We start from the raw sequence: 19,282 nt of genomic DNA on the forward strand, positions 1-19,282 counted from the left end.
CAGAGAGCCATGGGTCTAGACGACCAGGAAGTGCTCGGACGCCTCGTCCCGGCTGCAGTGACAGACACGGCGGCCAGGTGGCATCGGCTTTCCGGTCACCGAGCAGCAACTCTTGATGAGTTCTGCGCGGCCTTCCTGCGCGAATTTTTACCCGCTGACTACGAGAGTAGGATGCGACGCGAGCTCGAGCTCCGCACACAAGCTCCTGATGAGTCGCTTCAGGAGTACGTAAGCGCGATGGAAGACCTTTTTTCTATCGCTGAGCCTAGAGCCTCGAACGAGGAGCGCGTCGAGCGGGTGATTAGGCAGGCACACCCGACTTTTTCGGCATACCTGCGCGGCAGTCGCTTCCGTGATTTGGAGGAATTGGCCGTCGAGGCAAAGCGTATCTAATGCGACATTCTCGCCGCGCGTTCCTGTCGCCCGCCACTGCCAGCCAGCGAGGCCCTCGAACCGCGCTGCGCGTGGGGAGGGGCCATGACCCTTCCTCGGCGGCAACAGCCCGCCGGAGCTGCCTTTGTGGCTACTGCTACAGGTGGGCGCACGTGGGAGATAAGCGATCGAGCTTTACATCCCTACACGTACAAGAGGCGTGCAGCCGGTGCTGCATCGCAACTTGATGCGCGCGAGCAGGGACGAAATCCGACCCAGTGCATCACCGGTGGTATCGGTCGTCAGAGCATTTCCTTTGATCACGCGGCGAACTGACCCCTGCAGCTCGAAGCTGCTCCGTCTCGGGAAAGGGACCGCGATGGAGTGCGCTGCTTCCGCTGCCGTCAACGAGGGCACATAGCGAGGGAGTGCTTCGCGTTTGTGCCTCCTGTGAGGCAGGGAAACGGGGCCGCGGGCCGTTCGCGAAGGCACGAGCGGCTGAACCCTTGCTTCTCCCCTCTGCGTACCGGGCAAGCAGTCTTGCTGGAGCGCACGCGCCGTTTATTTCGGTCACCATTGTTAGTCGCAAATTCTCGGCGTTGCTGGACACGGGCGCAAGCACTTCGTTGTTTGGCGAACAGGTGTTGTCCCGCTTGCAGAAGCGCTCAGTGCGCTTGCGGGACAGCCGAACGACATTCACCCTCGCGAAAGGCGTGGCTCAGTCGGCGGGCGCCGCGAGGTTGACTGTCAGATGGGGAGGCCGAATGAGACGCGCGCGTTTCGTTTATCTTCCAGGGCTCAGTGTTCCTGTGATTCTCGGTCGGGACTTTCTCCTAAAAACCGGTATCGTAGTGGACATTGCGAATGGAGGCTATCATGACGGACCTTTTTCCGAGCTAAAGCAGTTCGTCAGCCCACCGGTGCTTTCTATTGCCTGTGCAGTTGAAGCGTCGAAACCGTGTCACATGCAAACTTCGGGGGGCAGGCCCCTGCGCTATGCACTCGTCGGCTCAAAATCCCCAAAAGGATCGAGCGGCACAACACGAAAAGGCTCCGCATTCTTTGATCGCCTGTGCGACTCAATTGGATGATACACAGAAGGCTCGTTTATCGGCAGTGTTGCGCGAATACAATGAGCTCTTCACCGATCAACCAAGCTGTACCGATTTGGTGAGCCATTCGATCGAAACTGGCGACGCGCTTCCTTTGAAGTGTAACCCCAGGCCCGTCACTCAGGCCAAGAGGCAGGTAATTGACGGCTTGCTGGACGAGATGCTCTCAGCTGGCATTGTTCGCTGTTTGTCCAGCGCCTGGGCGTCTCCAATTGTGTTGGTGCCTAAGAAAGATGGCAGTCATTGCCTGTGCGTAGACTACCGCCTTCTGAACGGAGTGACTCGTAAGGATGCCTATCGGCTCCCCACGATTAGCTGCATCGTAGGAAACCTCGGCACTGCGCGGTATTTTACTATATTAGATGCCTCCAAAGGTTACCTACAGGTCCGGATGGATGAGCGTGACCGGTGCAAGACCGTGTTCACGTCCTACAGAGGGTTATTTGAGTTCACTCGCATGCCCTTTGGTCTTTGCAATGCTCCTGGGACGTTTCAGAGACTCATGGACCGCATCCTCGGGGAAGCAAAGTGGTCTTACTGCATGTGCTACCTCGACGACATCGTGATTTATTCACGAACCTTCGAAGAGCATTTGGCCCACATTGCCGATGTGCTCAAGAGGGTGAGAGCCGCCGGGATGACGTTAAATCTCGCAAAGGCCCAACTAGCGTGAGCCCGTGTTCAGTTACTTGGCTTCACGCTGGGCGAAGGCTCCATTGAGCCAGATTGGGGGAAACTTCGAGCAATCTTCGATTTCCCCGTGCCCAAGGACGTGCGCGGCCTACGCCGCTTTCTCGGAATGACCAATTTTTACCGGTCGTTCATTCCGTCCTGTGCCCGAGTGCAGGCGCCCTTGACCAAGGTCTTGGGTAAGTCAGCTGAGTGGCGATGGGGACCTGAGCAGCAAGAGACGTTTTGCCGTCTGTCTAGCGCCATTGCGGAGACGGCGCAGCTCAAGCTCCCCGACCTGACCAGACCGTTTTTTGTCCAGACTGACGCAAGCGATTTGGGATTAGGAGCAATTCTCCTACAAGAATACGATGGTGTGTTGCAGCCGCTGGCCTTTGCCAGCCGCTCGTTGATACTCGCGGAAAGGAATTATTCCGTGATCGAGAGGGAGTGTCTCCCCATCGTGTTTTCACTGCGGAAGTTTGATGTCTACCTTGATGGGACAAAATTTGTGGTGCAAACAGATCACAGCGCGCTTAGCTGGCTGATGGGGCTCCGTGAGCCTGCAGGTAGGCTAGCGCGCTGGGCTCTCCTAGTACAGCATTATGACTTTTTAGTGCAGTATCGGAAGGGGAGCACTAACGTGGTAGCTAATGCGCTATCTCGTGTCTACCAGGAGCCTGGATCCCGGTGCGACAACCGTTAGCGGTGCCTTTGTGCAAGCGAGCGGCGCGGGCGAAACGGCGGCGGAGCTGCCGAGTGGAGAAAAGGGTGAGTGCGCCGACGAGCAAACCCTTTCCACGGGCCAGGCAAGCAGCGCGCCGCGAAGCGAGCGAGAGGGGGAGCGAAAGGGAAGCGAACCTATGTCGCCAATGTGAGCGGAGGCGATGGCTGCAGTCCTGAGTGGGAACGATACCAAACTCCCCTTTGGGAGAATGGGAATCGCTTTCAGCAGACAAGAGTTACTGAAGGCCCAGCAAGATGATCCGTTTTGTCGCGAGTTGAGCGACAGTCTCAGGGAGACGGAGCGTCGAGACGCTGCTGGTAGTGCGGCGGGCGCAGAGGGACGGGAACCGGCGTGTGTCGCTGGGTCCCCCGCGGATACTTACTTGCTGGACCATTATAGACTCCTGCTGAAATACATAGCCACCGATGAGGAGTCAGTGAACCCGTTTAAGGTGGTTGTGCCCAAAAGTCCGAGAGGTGCACTGTTGCGAGCCTCTCACGACAAGCCCATGGCCGGTCACCTGAGTGGCTCTAAAGTTTTTGCGAAACTGAGCAAGGTTGTGACTTGGCTTGGCATGAAGCGTCACATTTTTCGCTATTGCCGTTCCTGCCACGTCTGTTAAGCGGTGAAATCAAGGGGTGGCAAGCCGCCCGGCTAGATGAAACCAATTGTCAGTGAGTGTCCGTGGCAAGTAGCCACCTGTGATCTAATGGGGCCATTCCCCAGGAGTAAGCAGGGGTTCATACATCTGATGGTAGTCGATCATTTTCCCAAATGGGTGGAGTTGTTTCCGCTTCGGAAAGTGACAGCGCGAGCAGTGCTAGAGAGGCTACAGGAAGTGTTTTGTCGGTACGGCTTTCTGAAAAGATTGATCTCGGACATTGCGTCGTATTTCACCGCTAGGGTGTTTGGTGATACGTGCCATTCCCTAGGAATAAATCACTGCACCTCTTCGCCCTATCATCCCCAGTCCAATTTGACGGAGCGAAGCAATCGTACGCTCAAACCGATGTTGGCGGCCTTTGCCGAAAGTCAAAAGGACTAGGCAGACCATTTGAGTGAACTCCCGTTTGCAATCCGAACCTCCGAGAGTCGCTCTACTGGTTTCTCTCCCGCCTTCCTTAATTTCGGAAGGGAGTTCGCAAATTCGGTGACCAGTGTCATGCAATGCCAGCTCAGAGACGAGGAAGAACCGGCAGACTGTTCTGCTTACGCTTCAACACTTCTGGACAGGCTTTGTCGAGCTCTCAGTAGAGCGAGGCAGAGTTTGGCATCGGCCAGGGCCGAGCAAAAGGCCCAGTACGACCGAAAACGTCGCCACCTTTCACTTAAGGTAGGTGACCTCGTCCTGAAGCGCAACCATGCTCTTAGCGACGCGAGCAAGGGTTTCTCAGCTTCGCTCGCTCCAAAGTGGCTTGGTCCGTACCGAGTGGAGAAAGCTTGGACTCCACTCGCGTACTTGCTGAAAGGCCCGCTTTCGGGAAAACTCAGCCATGCCCACATCGCAGACCTGAAAGCCTTTGCGTTGAGGTCTGACGAGCCTGCGCCAGCGCCCAGTGGCTCTTCGCGCAAGCAACGGCGCACACCCGAAGCGGCGGACCGCATTCGGACCACGCACCAGTATAATCTGAGGAAGTGGTCACCTGAGTGATTTCGCGCCGGACGGCGGGCTTATTTCCGCAACCAAAGGCCCTCATTTTTACTGTCTAGTCTCAGTTAGCTAACTTCTTTACAGCCAGTGCTTGCAAAGAAGTCTGTTCTGCCCAGTTACTGCTGCTGATTGTCATTTGAGTGTTCTTATTTACTTGATGTTTTTTTCGTGTTTTCTTTTTTTCTTCTCGCTGGAGGAGGGGATTGTGAATTGGTGCTTTAGCGTGGGGAGAGGGACAAAGGACTCTGCACCTTCATTTACGGGGCGCGTTTGGAGACCCGACCATCGGAGGTGTGTGTGCGTGCGTGTGGCGACAACTTAAGAAGTCACCTACCCCTACACCACCTTGGACTCTAGAGGTGTTCGAAGACCTGCGGTCATTAGGCAGCCCGGTAGTGCCCTGCTCCCGACCGTCGCTGATAAGCTCTGCTGGCCTTTCTATCACGGCTCCTGCACGAGGCCAGCTGTCGCAGACGCTGTGCACGACTCGACCGACGCCGCAGGACACCTCGTAACCAAAGGATTTGGCGACCTTGATTCCAGCAGAAGGGCCGGTTGTCGCAGCGAGGTCCATCCAAACCTCCACCGAGGCGGCGTTCGTCGGACTCGCAGGGCTGTCGTCAACATCGATGAGACGAAGGTGAGCCCGTTCCTAGCATGAGGGCCTCAACCAGAACCCTCCCCATGCACTCTCGCATCCACGCGGTCGCCCAACCAAGTCAAACATTACGTGACGCTGCCCCTCCGAGCCAAGGACGCGCTCTTGCGTGAGCATCACGAACTCCCGTTACCCCTCTTCTGTGGAGCCAGTGTATTTCTGAAGTGTATTCTTGTGTTGTTTTATTTTTTTTCTTCAGCAGCAGTTGCAGAGCGAGGCTGAGGCTAGCTGTTGCCCATTGCATGACGCCTTTGCATGCATGGGCGACGACCGGCTTCCTTTGCAGACCAGTATATTGGGTGAACTAAGGAGAGGAGGATGTGGGGATCTAAGGCGCACCCGCGACCATTTCGCGGGTATTTTGCCACATGGCCACACCCTTTTGCTTTTCTGCTCTGCTAACACCACGTGGCGATAGATGGCACCACGTGCGGGCGGTACGGGTTACGTGCGCGCCGAGGGAGCTGACGGTGTCACCTCCGTGGTCGGCGCCGGGTAAGCGCGTGTTTTCCTTCGTCTGCGTCCCCTTTGGGAATCGCCCGACTGTAGCCTGCCTGGGGTGGCCTTGGGCACCTCGGCAGGCGTGTTTACTTGAGTGCTAGCTTCGGTAGCGTACGCTAAGCCCACAGCGGTGCCTAGTGCTCGAAGTGGTCGTACCACAACGAGCCGCACTTGCCGTAGGCCTACGCGTACGAGGTTTGCCCTAACACTCGTGACCAGGCCCAGTGGCCATCGTGAGAGTGCACAGCATAGCCGCGAGGGACCTTCTCCCGACCAGCGTGTCAAAGCTCGCCATTGCCAGCTGCCACGTGCTCGCAGTTTTCCCCTTATTGTGAACGTCCGCGTGCGGGTGCCTTTGCTACCCGCGTCCCGGGAGCGGACGTTGTACTGTTGTTCGGGGGGCCGCCAGAGGCAATAAAGTGTTGTGTATTTTGCATTAGAACACTGTCTGTTTGCCGCGCTGCGCTAAACGCCTTATTAGTTGAGCGCGCGCGGAGCAATGCGCTACACGCGAGTAAACGGAGTCGCGGCCGTGTGGCTCGCTAAGCATGAACCCGCGGTGATCATCCGCTACGGTGAGTAGCGGGGTCACCATAAGCCTTACATTCTAAGTTGTTGTTATCGCATTCATTGCTTCGCCCTCGTGGCGAAACAGTGATTTCTTAATTTCGGACAGCCGTGTTGTCACCACAGAGGAAATTTCAGATTAAGCACTGATGGAAACTTCCGAGACCACGGTGACGACGGATCTTCGAAGGTCCACTCGTCACATGCTTCTGTCTTGCGCCTCGCCGTGAGTTAGCAGGCTGATAGCTTTCGTGGTTAGCCTATTAGTTCTAGCAACACCATGGCGTGCCGAATGCAATGCAATGAACATGATAGCAAAAAAAATTGTGATGTGTTAAGAAGTAAGGCTGGCAGCCAACTCTTCTGGATCCAGTATCGCGGAACTGCTACAAAACACTGGGGTGAGCTAATACAGCTGCTCCAGGAAGAAGTGCTCTTTTCACACAGTCTCTTCGCATTGAAACTGCACTGATACTCGCCGAGATGGCAAGCGCGCCAGCAATCGTGACCGCCCTTATTATTAAAAAGTTATTTATTGCTACTCGAGCGATCCCCCCCTCATCCCCACGTGGTTTCATGCTCATTCAAGACCAGTGGTTCCCTTTCTGTTTGAGCAATTAATAACAGTTCTAACACGTGTGAGACGTTATGTTATGTACCGTACTTTCCACACGATAGGGATGGGGAGACTCATTTGATCTTTGCTTCAGCAGCACTTGTGCGATTTTACCCGCTTGTGAAAGTTATGATGCGCGGGAGCATGTTATCAATTCGAACTTGTTACGGAACGTGGCAGCGATGGCAAAAACCCACTGAGAGTGTCCACGACTTAATACGGAACGTGGCAGCGATGGCAAAAACCCGCTGAGAGTGTCCATATATTGTAACAAGACTGATTGTTGGCCTAATTGGTACTTGCTTAATGACATACTTTCGCCGCGATTATCACAAACACAGAGTAAAGGAACACACAGCAGTGCTTGTGCTTGTCGTTACGTGTTCCTTTACTTTGCGAGATATTTGCGGCCAAAGTACGTCATTAAGTGTCCATATAATTGCTATCGCAATAATAACGCTGTTTTATACTGTAGAATAAGTTTTTTGGGTAAGCTCTGCCTTCAGTCCCCCTTTTGTTTATTCTCGCATTTATTTTCCAAATTTTCGTGCTAAACTTGCATATAACAAAATCCTCTTTATAAAGAATTTTTCCCAGAATTTAGCGATTTCGTTACGTCCAGGTTTAACTGTATACTATTGCATGCTTGTGATCTTTGTTACTGGCAGTGCTGCTGTCTGTGTCCTTGTACTTGTCCTAAAAGTAAGGCATTCTTTGGCTGCGCCCAATCATCATCTCTGGTTGTTGCCATCGTGTGACCACAATGGCCACAATAAGTGACATCGTGACATTGTGTGAAAAGATTTTCTAAATATCACAGGCAAGTGTTAGATTAGGTTGAATGCTACAATAATTCATTGCAAGCAACCATGTTAGAATATTTAATGATGTGACAAAAACTCTTTGCATAAATGGTCATGTGTATTTGATGTATCCCCTACTACCTAAGGGCTGGATAGAAATGCTCACGGTAGTCACGATTTGGATTCAGCACATGCAAGCACTAGACTGATTTACGCAGGGGTGGCTACTTTTAGGAATTGAAATAATGATAGTTTGGTCCTGTAGAAAATGTGTGTTGTGCTAGCTCGTACCTAAAGTTGAGACGGAATTAAACGAAAAAAAAAAAAATTAATGAACCTGTGTTAAATTGTTGCAACTGTGTTCTGTTACCTTACCTAGTGAGGAGTGCATGCAATGCTGTTTAGGTCTTCCATTTAGGCTACTCAGCATAATTTTTTATGGGAGAATGATGTCTTTGTTTTCACACAGTGCCCTTGACTGGAACGATGAAACCTTTGTCAACGGCCTCTATAATCTTTACCTTGGAAGTTGTGTTCCAGTGGTGAGTAGCATGCTGATTGTGCTGTAGCTGCATGTTTGGGTTGTTCACTTATGTTGCTTGCTGGCGGAGTTCATTCAAAAGAGTGTATGGAGGAAACAAAGAAAAACTAGAAAGCACCACCAATAAGACAAGCTGGTGTGCAATGTACTGGGATAAAGTGGACTGAAAAAGTACTCAAGTGGGTTTTGTGTGGTTAAAGTGGTTACTTGGAAGTGCTGGTACGACATAGTGAAAAAACAAACATTGTGAAAAACGAGAGACCAGACGAAGAAGTACACACACAGGGCGCTGACTTACATGAAAAAAATTTATTCTTCGAACCACACATATTTATCTATGCACTGGAACAAGAAAAGAAGCAGCAAAAGTGAAAGTCCAAAAAAAAAAAAACTAGTAAATCATTCTCATAGCTCGTGCAATCAACCAGATAAGAAGACAACTTCCTTATCTGAGAGGGCAACCGAAGGCCTACTCACACACGTGTCCCCAGTCTAGCAATCTCCAAGGCCTTCAGTATTTCACACATAAGCTTGTCACGATAACACTTGATAACCGCACATGACTGAAAATCAGGGGGTACACCCACGATCCCGGCAGTGAATTCCTAGGTGGCCAGACACCGTTGAGGAAATGCTGTAAGCGTGTTCCTTGAGACGCTCATTCAGACATCTCCCAGTTCCTCCTATGTATAATTTACCACTGGACAATGGTATAGAACACACCACGCCATGAACGCATGGAACGAACTTATTCCGATGCTTAGTGGTGGTCTCTCTAGCTCCTGCAAGTGGTGGTCTCTCTAGCTCCTAGGTTGATGGCTCTACACATGCTAGTTAGGTTCTCCTGGGCAGAAAAAACAACCTCGACGTCACATCTGCAGATGCCTGAAGTGAAGTACTAGGTGGTGCCTGCTCCCGACATCTTGTTTGTTCTTTCCCGCATCACTGTAATCTGTAAATACTGTAAATACACCCATTTTATGTCATCTCCCCGTAACAATATCATTGAAGTATTCTATCTTTCTAACTACTGCATAATATTCCACCTTATGTATTTATAAAGGGTAGGTTGGGTATCAATAATAAGTGCACTAGGTTTCACAATATCTTAATTTTCTACATCCTCGATTTAACACAACTATGTAAAATGTGTGGAGTTGTTGACACTTTTTGTAAAGCTGTTTGAGCCGCATAGTGCACATGGGTCGTGCTGAAGCCGTATTTTGGAGTCACAGCTATTGAGCGGTAGGTCGCGTTGTGTTCGCGAGCGGTAATCACTACTATCATCATCATGGTTAGAAAGCATTAGTGCCGGTGGCACCGCCTGGCGGCACGTCTTAGTGGCAGCGCACAAGAATAAGCTGGTCTCTTGTGGCGTGGGGCGGTAGCGCGGACGGTTGCCTCCAGCGGTGGGTCTGCCGTGGATGGCTGTCTGCAGTGGGCCTATGCGGTGATTCAGGTGTTAGTGACATTGCCTTGTTTGCCATGTTGTTAAGTGTTGTTTAATATTGTGTAAGGATCTCTTAGCGTGTTGATCACGATAGATGTTATAGTTATTTGGCTGACTATATTGCCATGTTCCATTTCCCAAGTTTTGTTATCGTCCCAAAACACTACACAATTTTCAGCGCAAACCGCGCCTGCAGTTTTCGAGAAGCTTCCGGACTGTAGTAGACCATTTCAATAAGATCACGCCTACTCTGCGAACTGTACAGATTATTCTGGAACCTACGCCACCGCCAGCGATAACGTTAGAACATTCGATGGCAAGAGTATAAATGCCGACGCGCTTCGCCGCTTGTCAGTAGTTGATCGACGGCCGACGCTCCGTTCGCGGCTATCAGTCCAAGACTGCTATAGTAATCGGACTTTCCGTTTACCGGGCACAGGTTCGCCCAAATAAACAGTTAAATTCCAACGCAAGGTCTTCTGTCTTCGGCCACGTCATGACCCCGTGACATCTGGGGGAGGTGCTGCTTCTTTGATGTTCCGGACGCCCCCTTCAAGCCGCGACCCCAGCCCAAGCGGCAAAGAAGACACGGACGCTAACCCTGAACAGCGAACAAGCCGCAGGCAGAGGGGACTACAACCAGAGTACGGGCTCCTTCCTGAAGCAGCCAGGCAGACCCGGATCCCGACATCAACTACTGCAACCATGACCACCCCCGTGCAGCCTGCACCACTCCTGCTCCGGCAACCCAAAGAGCCGCCAACTTTCCGCGGTTCGCCACTGGAAGACTTGGAAAGCTGGATCGAAAGGTTTGACCGCGTCGCGGCCTTCAATGACTGGACAGACGACGACAAGCTCCGGCATGTGTATTTCGCCTTAGAAGATGCTGCTCGGACCTTGTTCGAGAATCAAGAGCGAAGCCTTACAACGTGGGACGTCTTTCGCCCCAGGTTCCTCACTACTTTCGCAAGTGTGGTCTGCAAGGAGAAGGCCGCAGCTCTTCTCGAAACCCGCATGCAGATGCCAAACGAAAACGTGGCGCTATTCACGAAACATATGATTAAACTTTTCCGCCACGCTGACTCCGACATGTCAGCGGAGAGGAAGGTCCGTCTGCTCATGCGAGGAGTAAAGCAGGAGCCGGGCTGATCAGAAACCCGCCAAAGACGGTCGCCGAATTCATTTCAGAAGCATCTACGATAGAGAAGACGCTTGAGATGCGCAAGCGGCAATATAACCGTGGCTTCTTGTCTACAAGCTACGCCTGCATTCAAGCGCTTGGAACCACTGACTTGCGTGAGACGATCCGAGCGATCGTGCAAGAAGAGCTGCGAAAATTACTTCCTTCAGCGCAGCCTCACGTGCTATCAATCGCCGACGTCGTACGCCAGGAGATCCAGCAATCGCTGGGCGTTTCTCAGCCTCAAGAGCCTCAGCTGCAAGCCATGAGCTATGCTGCTGCAGCCGGCCGTCACGCTCCTCCTCCACGCGCACGCCAAAACACTGCCCCATCACACTTCTGTCGCCAGACGCCACCACCCCCACCGACGTCCTATCGTCCGCCAGCGGCCCAGCGCAGTGCGCCGAGGAAGACTGACGTCTGGCGCACCCCTGACCACTGCCCGCTCTGCTACCACTGCGGCAAGGCTGGACACACATACTGCCGCTGCCAGTACCGACAGATGGGACTGCGTGGCTTCGCCGTCAATGCACCACATCCACAGCCAGGAGAACAGCCACGTGACATCGCCGACTACCTCACAGGAACTCAATGGACACCACGAAGCCCTTCCCGTTCGCCGTCGCCCAGCCGCCGCACGTCACCGCACCACCGGCAGTACTCTGGCCCTAGCCCGTATCCGGGAAACTAAGGGCAGCAACCGATGGAGGGGCGTTTCCTGTGCGATGAACTACCGAAGATCCCTCAACGACGACGCCGCCGCGACGGAGCTTTCTGAACACTGCGCCAATCAGGCAAAGTCCTGACGTTGAAACCTCACTTACCGAAGGTGACCTGACGACGCAACATGGAAGCAGCGGAACAAGCCGACGCAGTTGTGACCCGACGCCACGCCCTAACTGCAACGCGAGACGGCGAACTAGCGACCTCTACGTTCTTATCGGCGGCCACAGTGTGACCGCTCTCATCGATACTGGAGCCGACTATTCCGTCATCAGTGGGTCGTTCGCCGCGAAGTTGAAGAAAGTTAGGACAGCTTGGAAAGGCCCTGAAATCCGCACAGCCGGAGGTCATCTCGTAACGCCTGCAGGAATCTGCATAGCAAGAGTCATCATTAATGGCCTTATTTATCCTGCAGACTTCGTAGTCCTGCAGCGTTGCTCGAGAAGTGTCATCCTTGGCATGGACTTCTTATGCCTCTATGGTGCAGTCATCAACCTAAGAACAAAGTCGCTAACGTTATCCACAGAAGAAGCACTACCGCCATGCACGCCGTCAGGAAACCACGCCTTGAATATGCTGGAAGATAAGTCATCATTCCGCCTCACTCCAGCGTCATTATTTCAGCCAGTGCTCCTAAATCACCTTACTTGGAAGGCGTCATTGAAGGCAGTCAGCATCTGTTAGTCACCCGCAATATTTGCGTTGCAAGAGGAATTGTAGAGCTGCGGAGAGGCAAAGCAATAGTTATGCTCACGAATTTCAGCAGTGAGTACAAACATTGAAACAAAGGAACGGCGGTCACATACATAGAAAAAATTGTGGAAGGCACCAGTGCTTTCGCCCTCGCTGATTTTGCTGAACCTGCTCAGAGGAACCAAGCCCCTCCCTCAGCTTTCAACGTCGATCCCAGCCTTCCGAACCATAAGCAAGAACAGCTCAAGACCCTGCTTCTGCAATACAAAGATTTCTTTTCGTCGTCATCAAAAACTCGGCAGACCCCAATCACGAAACATCGCATCATAACCGAGGAAAATGCCAGAACACTCCGTCAGAGTCTGTACAGGGTTTCAATGCGAGAACGCGAGGTCATGAAGAGACAAGTTGAAATGCTGCGAGATGATGTCATCCAGCCGTCCAAGAGTCCATGGGCGTCCCCCGTGGTGTTAGTGAAAAAAAAACGATGTAACCCTACGTTTCTGCGTCGATTATCGCCGCCTGAACAAAACCAGAAGAAAGGACGCGTATCCTCTACCACGAACAGATGACGCACTTGATCGGCTCTATAACGCCAAGTACTTTTCGTCAATGGACATCAAGACTGGCTATTGACAAATCGAAGTCGACAAAAGAGACCGAAAGAAGACGGCGTTTATAACACCGGACGGCCTCTTCGAGTTTGAGGTGATGCCCTTCAGTCTTTGCTCAGCGCCTGCCACTTTTCAATGCATTATGGATACAGTACTGGCAGGATTGAAGTGGCAGACTTGCCTTGTGTACTTGTACGACGTCGTCATGTTTTTTTCGAGTTTCGACGAGCATCTTTCGGGGCCCTGAAGCTGTACTTCAAGCAATCAAGACGTCCGGGCTCACACTGAAGTCAGAAAAGTGCAGATTTGCGTACGAGGAGCTCTTGTTTCTGGAGCACGTTATTAGCAAGTCTGGCGTTCGTCCAGATCCACGGAAAACAGCCGCCACCGTCGACTTGCCGCCGCCCACTGACAAGAAGGCAGTGCGCCGATTTCTGGGCCTATGCGCCTATTATAGACGGTTCGTGAAAAACTTCCCCCGCATCGCCGATCCTCTCACTAACCTTACCAAGGCCGACGTGGGATTCAAGTGGGAAACGTGGCAGGAACACGCTTTCCAGGAACTTAAACATCGCCTCCAGATGCCTCCGTTATTTGCCCATTTTGACGAATTCGCCGAGACAGAAATACACACTGACGCAAGCAGCGTAGGTCTTGGCGCCGTTCTTTTGAAGAGGGCTGACGGACTTGAAAGGGTTATTAGTTACGCCAACCGATCGCTATCCAAAGCAGAAGCCAATTATTCCACAACAGAAAAGGAGTGCATCGCCATCATCTGGGCTACGTCGAAATTTCTACCCTACCTCTACGGCAGGCCCTTCAAAGTTGTGAGCGACCACCACGCCTTGTGTTGGCTAGCCACCTCTAAGGAACCTTCAGGTCGCCTCGCACAATGGAGCCTGAGACTTCAAGAATATGACATTACCATCGTTTACAAGTCCGGCAAGAAACACTCCAATGCCGACTGTCTCTCTCGTGCGCCTGTCGACCAACCACCACCCGACGACCCGGATGAGGACTACTTCTTGGGAACGATAACTGCCAACGACTTCGCTGAACGACAGCGTGCCGACCCAGAACTTAAGGCCTTAATAGAATACCTCGAAGGCAGAACCGCGGAAGTTCCAAAGGTATTCAAGCGAGCACTTGCGTCGTTCTTCCTGTGAAACAGTCTTCTCCAAAAGAAAAATTTTCACCGCGTCGAGCTAAGTACCTCCTTGTGGTGCCTTCAGCTCTGCGACCAGAACTCCTGCAGGCCCTGCACGACGATCCGACGGCAGGGCACCTCAGTGTTTCTCACACGCTCGCGAGGATACAAGAAAGGTACTACTGGTCACGTCTTACCACCGACGTCACTCGTTATGTGAGGACATGCCGGGACTGTCAGCGACGCAAGGCACCGCCGACAAGGCCAGCAGGACTTCTGCAACCAATTGAACCACCTTGCCGACTTTTCCAGCAGATTGGTATGGACTTACTGGGGCGGTTCCCGACGTCGGCTTTCGGAAACAAGTGGATCGTGGTAGCTACAGACTACCTCACCCGCTACGCCGAGACAAAAGCCCTTCCCAAAGGCAGTGCATTCGAGGTAGCTAAGTTCTTCGTCGAAAGTATCGTCCTACGTCACGGTGCTCCGGAGGTCCTTATCACCGACAGAGGAATGGCATTTACTGCTGACTTAACTCAAACGAGCTTGGCATACAGCCAGACAAACCACCGCCGGACGATTACGTACCACCCACAGACCAATGGCCTCACCGAGCGAGCGGCTTAAGATGATCGCTGACATGCTGGCAATGTACGTCGATGTCGAACACAAGACGTGGGACGGCATTTTTCCGTACGTGACCTTCGCATACAACACGGCGGTGCAAGAGACGATGCAGATAGCTCCATACAAATTGAGCTACGGAAGGAGCCCGGCAACGACGCTCGATGCCATGTTACCCAACATCACCAACGAAGAAAACCTCGATATGAGTGAGTATCTTCAACGCGCTGAAGAAGCCCGACAACTCGCGCGTCTCCGTATCAAGAATCAACAGACGACTGACAGCGGCCGTTACAATCTTCGACGACGCTTCGTGGAATACCAGCCCGGTGAACGTGGGTGTGGACGCCGATACGCCGACGTGGATTAAGTGAAAAGCTTCTGCGACGGTACTTCGGACCGCACAGGGTGGTTCGAAGTCTCGGCCCACTTGATTACGAGGTTGTCCCCGATGGCATCACGAACTCTCAACGACGCCGATCGCGACCTGAAGTCATCCATGTCGCGCGCCTCAAGCCGTTTCATGCGCGTTAACAAACTGAAAGAGTGTCTTTTATATTATTATTGTAATTTATTCATTGTATTTTCTTGCAATATTGTTGTACCTTCATCTTTAGTTAAAGCATCGGGATGATGCCTTTTTCAGAGGGGGGCAATGCCACATTCCATTTCCCAAGTTTTGTTATCGTCCCAAAACACTACACAATTCTCAGCGCAAACCGCGCCTGCAGTTTTCGAGAAGCTTCCGGACTGTAGTAGACCATTTCGATAAGATCACGCCTACTCTGCGAACTGTACAGATTATTCTGGAACCTACGCCACCGCCAGCGATAACGCTAGAACATTCGATGGCAAGAGTTTAAATGGCGACGCGCTTCGCCGCTTGTCAGTAGTTGATCGACGGCCGACGCTCCGTTCGCGGCTATCAGTCCAAGACTGCTATAGTAATCGGACTTTCCGTTTACCGGGCACAGGTTCGCCCAAATAAACAGTTAAATTCCAACGCAAAGTCTCCTGTCTTCGGCCACGTCACGACCCCGTGACAATATCGTCGATCAAAAACCAGTTAAATAAATGTGTTCTCTTTTGGTTCGGTCTGATCGCGTCTACTGTGTGCATTCACTCCAAGAGCGTGGCTCTCGCCAACTCGAGACCCCACACTGGCTGCTCCACGTGGAGCTCTTGGAGCATCGAACGACAGTGGTCGTGGTTCGGTACAAGCTTTTGTTAGAGACGGGGTAGAGTAGTCCTGGGGGGAATTCATTGCTAGCGTCGGGGTTGTGCTTCGCTGAGAGCGACGAGATTGTTTGTTGTGGCGTGTTTGAAGTTGTCGGCACGTTGCGTTTTTATTTTTTTCCTGCTCACAAGTGTTTTTTTTTTTTTTTCTTATTTTGCTGCTGTTAGTTCAAGAACGTTGTTCAGTTAGGGCGAGAGCCATGGGGTCTGCATCCTGGGGTGAGTAAAGCTTAGAGCACGTGGATTGTATGCCAAGCCTGAAGTGAGTCAGTACAGAAGCCGTTGGTGGTCCGTTTTTCTGTAAATAGCTTCTTCTATCTCTTTTGGGCTCAGTTAGCCGGTGTCGTTGCTGTCTGGTATTGCGGCTCGACGCCGGGGTGTTGTGACACCGTTCAGGACGGTGGACGCCGATCGCTCGTTAAGTTGCGGTGTGCGGCGAGCGATAGGGCCACATTACAGAGTGGATGTCTGCTTGCTGCTGCCTCTTCTGCGCCTAGGCTGGGTGCTTGGTGAATGCCGGTTGTTGTCAAGCGACTTATTAGGCCTAAGGCTCTCTGCAGCCACCTGTCACACATGGCGCAACTATGTGGATCGTGGTGTTGAGGTATTGCACTCTGCTTCCCTCACTTTTTGTTATCTTGCGATGCACGAGTTAGCAAAAGTGACCTTTGTTTTATTTTTGAGCTGGGCATCTCCGCCTCCGCCGATGTATTAGCTAGCATTACTGACCATTGTACCACGTGGGCGAGAAGTCCGAAGCTTCCTTTTCTTTGCTCTACTGCATTGTTTTTTCAAGTGTTTTGAATTTGCGTGGCGGGAGTTATGTTGCCCCCGGCTGGCTGTCTTCTGCACATCGTCAGCGCCGCTGGCGAGGAATGCGGTTGTGAGGTCGGGTAATGGGGATGTCTGGGACCTGCGCAACTGCCTGCAGTCCGGCGCCCTCCTGGGTGCTGGTCGCAACCGGAAGACGTGTCAGCGCGAGTAACGGCTCGTCGCGCTGACGGCAACGTTGCTGTTGCGGGGACTGGTACTGAGGTGAGATCGTCGAGCCGGACAGTGCAGCAGTGTCGACTGGCAGTGGTGTTGTCGTGCATGGACATTCTTTAGGGACATGTGTTGTCATTTTTTTTTAGAGCTTCTGTAGCTGATTCTTTCATGTTTCTTTCGGGATATACTTTGAAAGAAGGTTGGGGAGAAATGGGGGTGCTAACATCTCCTGTGAAGTTGTTTGTGCGGGGTGGTGGATGTGTATCGCACAGAAGCCGTATTAGGGGTCACAGCTATTGAGCGGTAGGTGGCGTTGTGCTTGTGAGCGTTTATTGCCACCATCATCATGTGGTTAGAAAACAATAAGCGCCAGTGGAGACGCCTGGCGGAAAGCCTTGGTGGCTGCGCACAAGAAATAAGCTGGTCTCTTGTGGTGTGGGGCGGTAGCGGACGGTTGCCTCCAGCGGTCTGCTGTGGACGGCACCGCAGGCCGTCTGCGGTCCCAAGTAATGAGTCAAGCGTTAGCGACATCGCCTTGTTTGTCATGTTGTTGAGTGTTGTTTAATAATGTGTAAGGATGTCTTAGCGTGTTGATCACGATTGATGTTATAGTAATTCGGCTGACGATATCGTCATTCTAAAGGTAGTTAAATAAATACAGTGTTGTTTGGTTTGTTCCGACTGCGTCTGCTTTGCCAGTTCACTCCGAGAGCATGGCTCTCGCTAACTCGAGACTCCAGAAATGGCATCATCATTTTCCTCGCGTAAAATTTGGAACGACCTTCCACTATCACTTAAACAGCTAACTTCGTCAAACACATTCAGACATGAACGAAAGCTTTAAATTTTTTGTCAATAGTTTCATTGATAGCTTTATTTGCTTTCATTTTGGTCATTTTTCAGTGTATAATATTGCTTATTTGATGTTTTTTATGCTAAACATGTGTTGCTTTTTGAATTTTTTTTTCCCTTTAGAATTGTATTCCACATTTTTTTCGTGTGCTTACTGTACACCTTCACTTTTATGTATTTTTAACGGAGGGTCCTGTTTGCAATCACTAGCTTTGGGGCTCTCGTCTGCATATCGTTCTGTACCGATCATTGTAGGTTGAATTTTGTTTATTTGATGTTTTTTCATGCTAAACATGTGTTGCTTTTTTAAGTTTTTTTTTTCCTTTAGAATTGTATTCCACATTTTTTTCGTGTGCTTACTGTACACCTTCACTTTTATGTATTTTTAACGGAGGATCCTGTTTGCAATCACTAAATTTGGGGCTCTCGTCTGCATATCGTTCTGTACCGATCATTCTAGGTTGAATTTTGTATTCCACATTTTTTTCGTGTGCTTACTGTACACCTTCACTTTTATGTATTTTTAACGGAAGGTCCTGTTTGCAATCACTAGCTTTGGGGCTCTCGTCTGCATATCGTTCTGTACCGATCATTCTAGGTTGAATTGTAATAAATTGAAACTGAACCATTGATAATGACAGGAACGGAAAAATTACCCGCTTCTGGAGCACGCACCAGTTGCTTAATTACTGTTGACTGCTCGTGGGCATTAGCATCATCAGTTGTTCGTTATCTTGCTGTTTTGCGAACAACATTTTATGACAAAATGACCACATTTAGAGCAATTTGAACACAGCTTATGGATTATGGTGGCGTTTTTTTGCAATCTTTCACAAACAGGCCTCACTGATTGAGTCAAATGCCATGATGAAGTTGTTTTGTCTTTGTATGCTCTTTCTCGGTGGGTTGCTTTTTGCTACTCGGCCTTCTGAGCAACCGCACAACTCTATGCTATCCGTGCGTGGATGATGCATAGGCTTTCGAGCCGAACACTTTGCATGTTTAGTGAATGTTTGCATGTTTGGTGTCTAGTGAATGTCATTGTGAGAGGGCTCCTGTGTTTGTGCAGAACCACAGTCTCAACGTTTTCATCATAATACCTAATCTGATCAAAGCGCGAAAAAAAAAGGGTCACATCATCTAGGCGCCTAAATGTGTTGGTAAAGAAGCACTTTTTTGCCTTGGGTGATAGCGTAGCCATGATGACTTGACCTTTTTCATGTTGTAAAACAGGATAATTTCACTGTTTCAATAGGTGAAATTTTTGGGAGGCGAAGTCTGTACATGACTTTCCAGCAAGTTTCATTGCTCTAAACATTCCCTGTTTAAACATTGGCTGCTTAAATGTTACATTGCAACTCATGTGATAATGCAGCAGTCATGTAACCATCATATAGTAAGGTATCATGTAACCATATTATATGTAAGGTCTATAACTGATTATAGACCTTACATATATTCATGTAAGGTCTATAACTGGGAGCCTTGAGATAATAAATGGTATGGTGACTTCATCAAGAACGCTGAAAATTCTGAACCACTAGTCGACTTGGTGTTAT

The 19,282-nt window shown here is 51.0% G+C and overlaps 1 protein-coding gene across 8 annotated transcripts in view; it reads left to right on the top strand.

Moving 5' to 3' along the window:
* LOC119178803 (proteasome adapter and scaffold protein ECM29) overlaps positions 1-19,282 on the top strand; it is an 881,180-nt gene that overhangs the window by 131,869 nt on the left and 730,029 nt on the right. For all 8 annotated transcript variants that reach the window (XR_012895350.1, XM_075895092.1, XM_075895224.1 and 5 more), the window contains exon 6: positions 8,146-8,218. Coding sequence is in view for 7 of the 8 variants with exons in the window: in XM_075895092.1 (XP_075751207.1) it covers positions 8,146-8,218 (73 nt within the window). In the remaining variant the exon portion in view is untranslated. The remainder of the gene's footprint in view (positions 1-8,145; positions 8,219-19,282) is intronic.

This window comes from Rhipicephalus microplus, chromosome 1 (genome assembly GCF_043290135.1).
Source record: "Rhipicephalus microplus isolate Deutch F79 chromosome 1, USDA_Rmic, whole genome shotgun sequence".
NCBI lineage: Eukaryota > Metazoa > Arthropoda > Arachnida > Ixodida > Ixodidae > Rhipicephalus > Rhipicephalus microplus.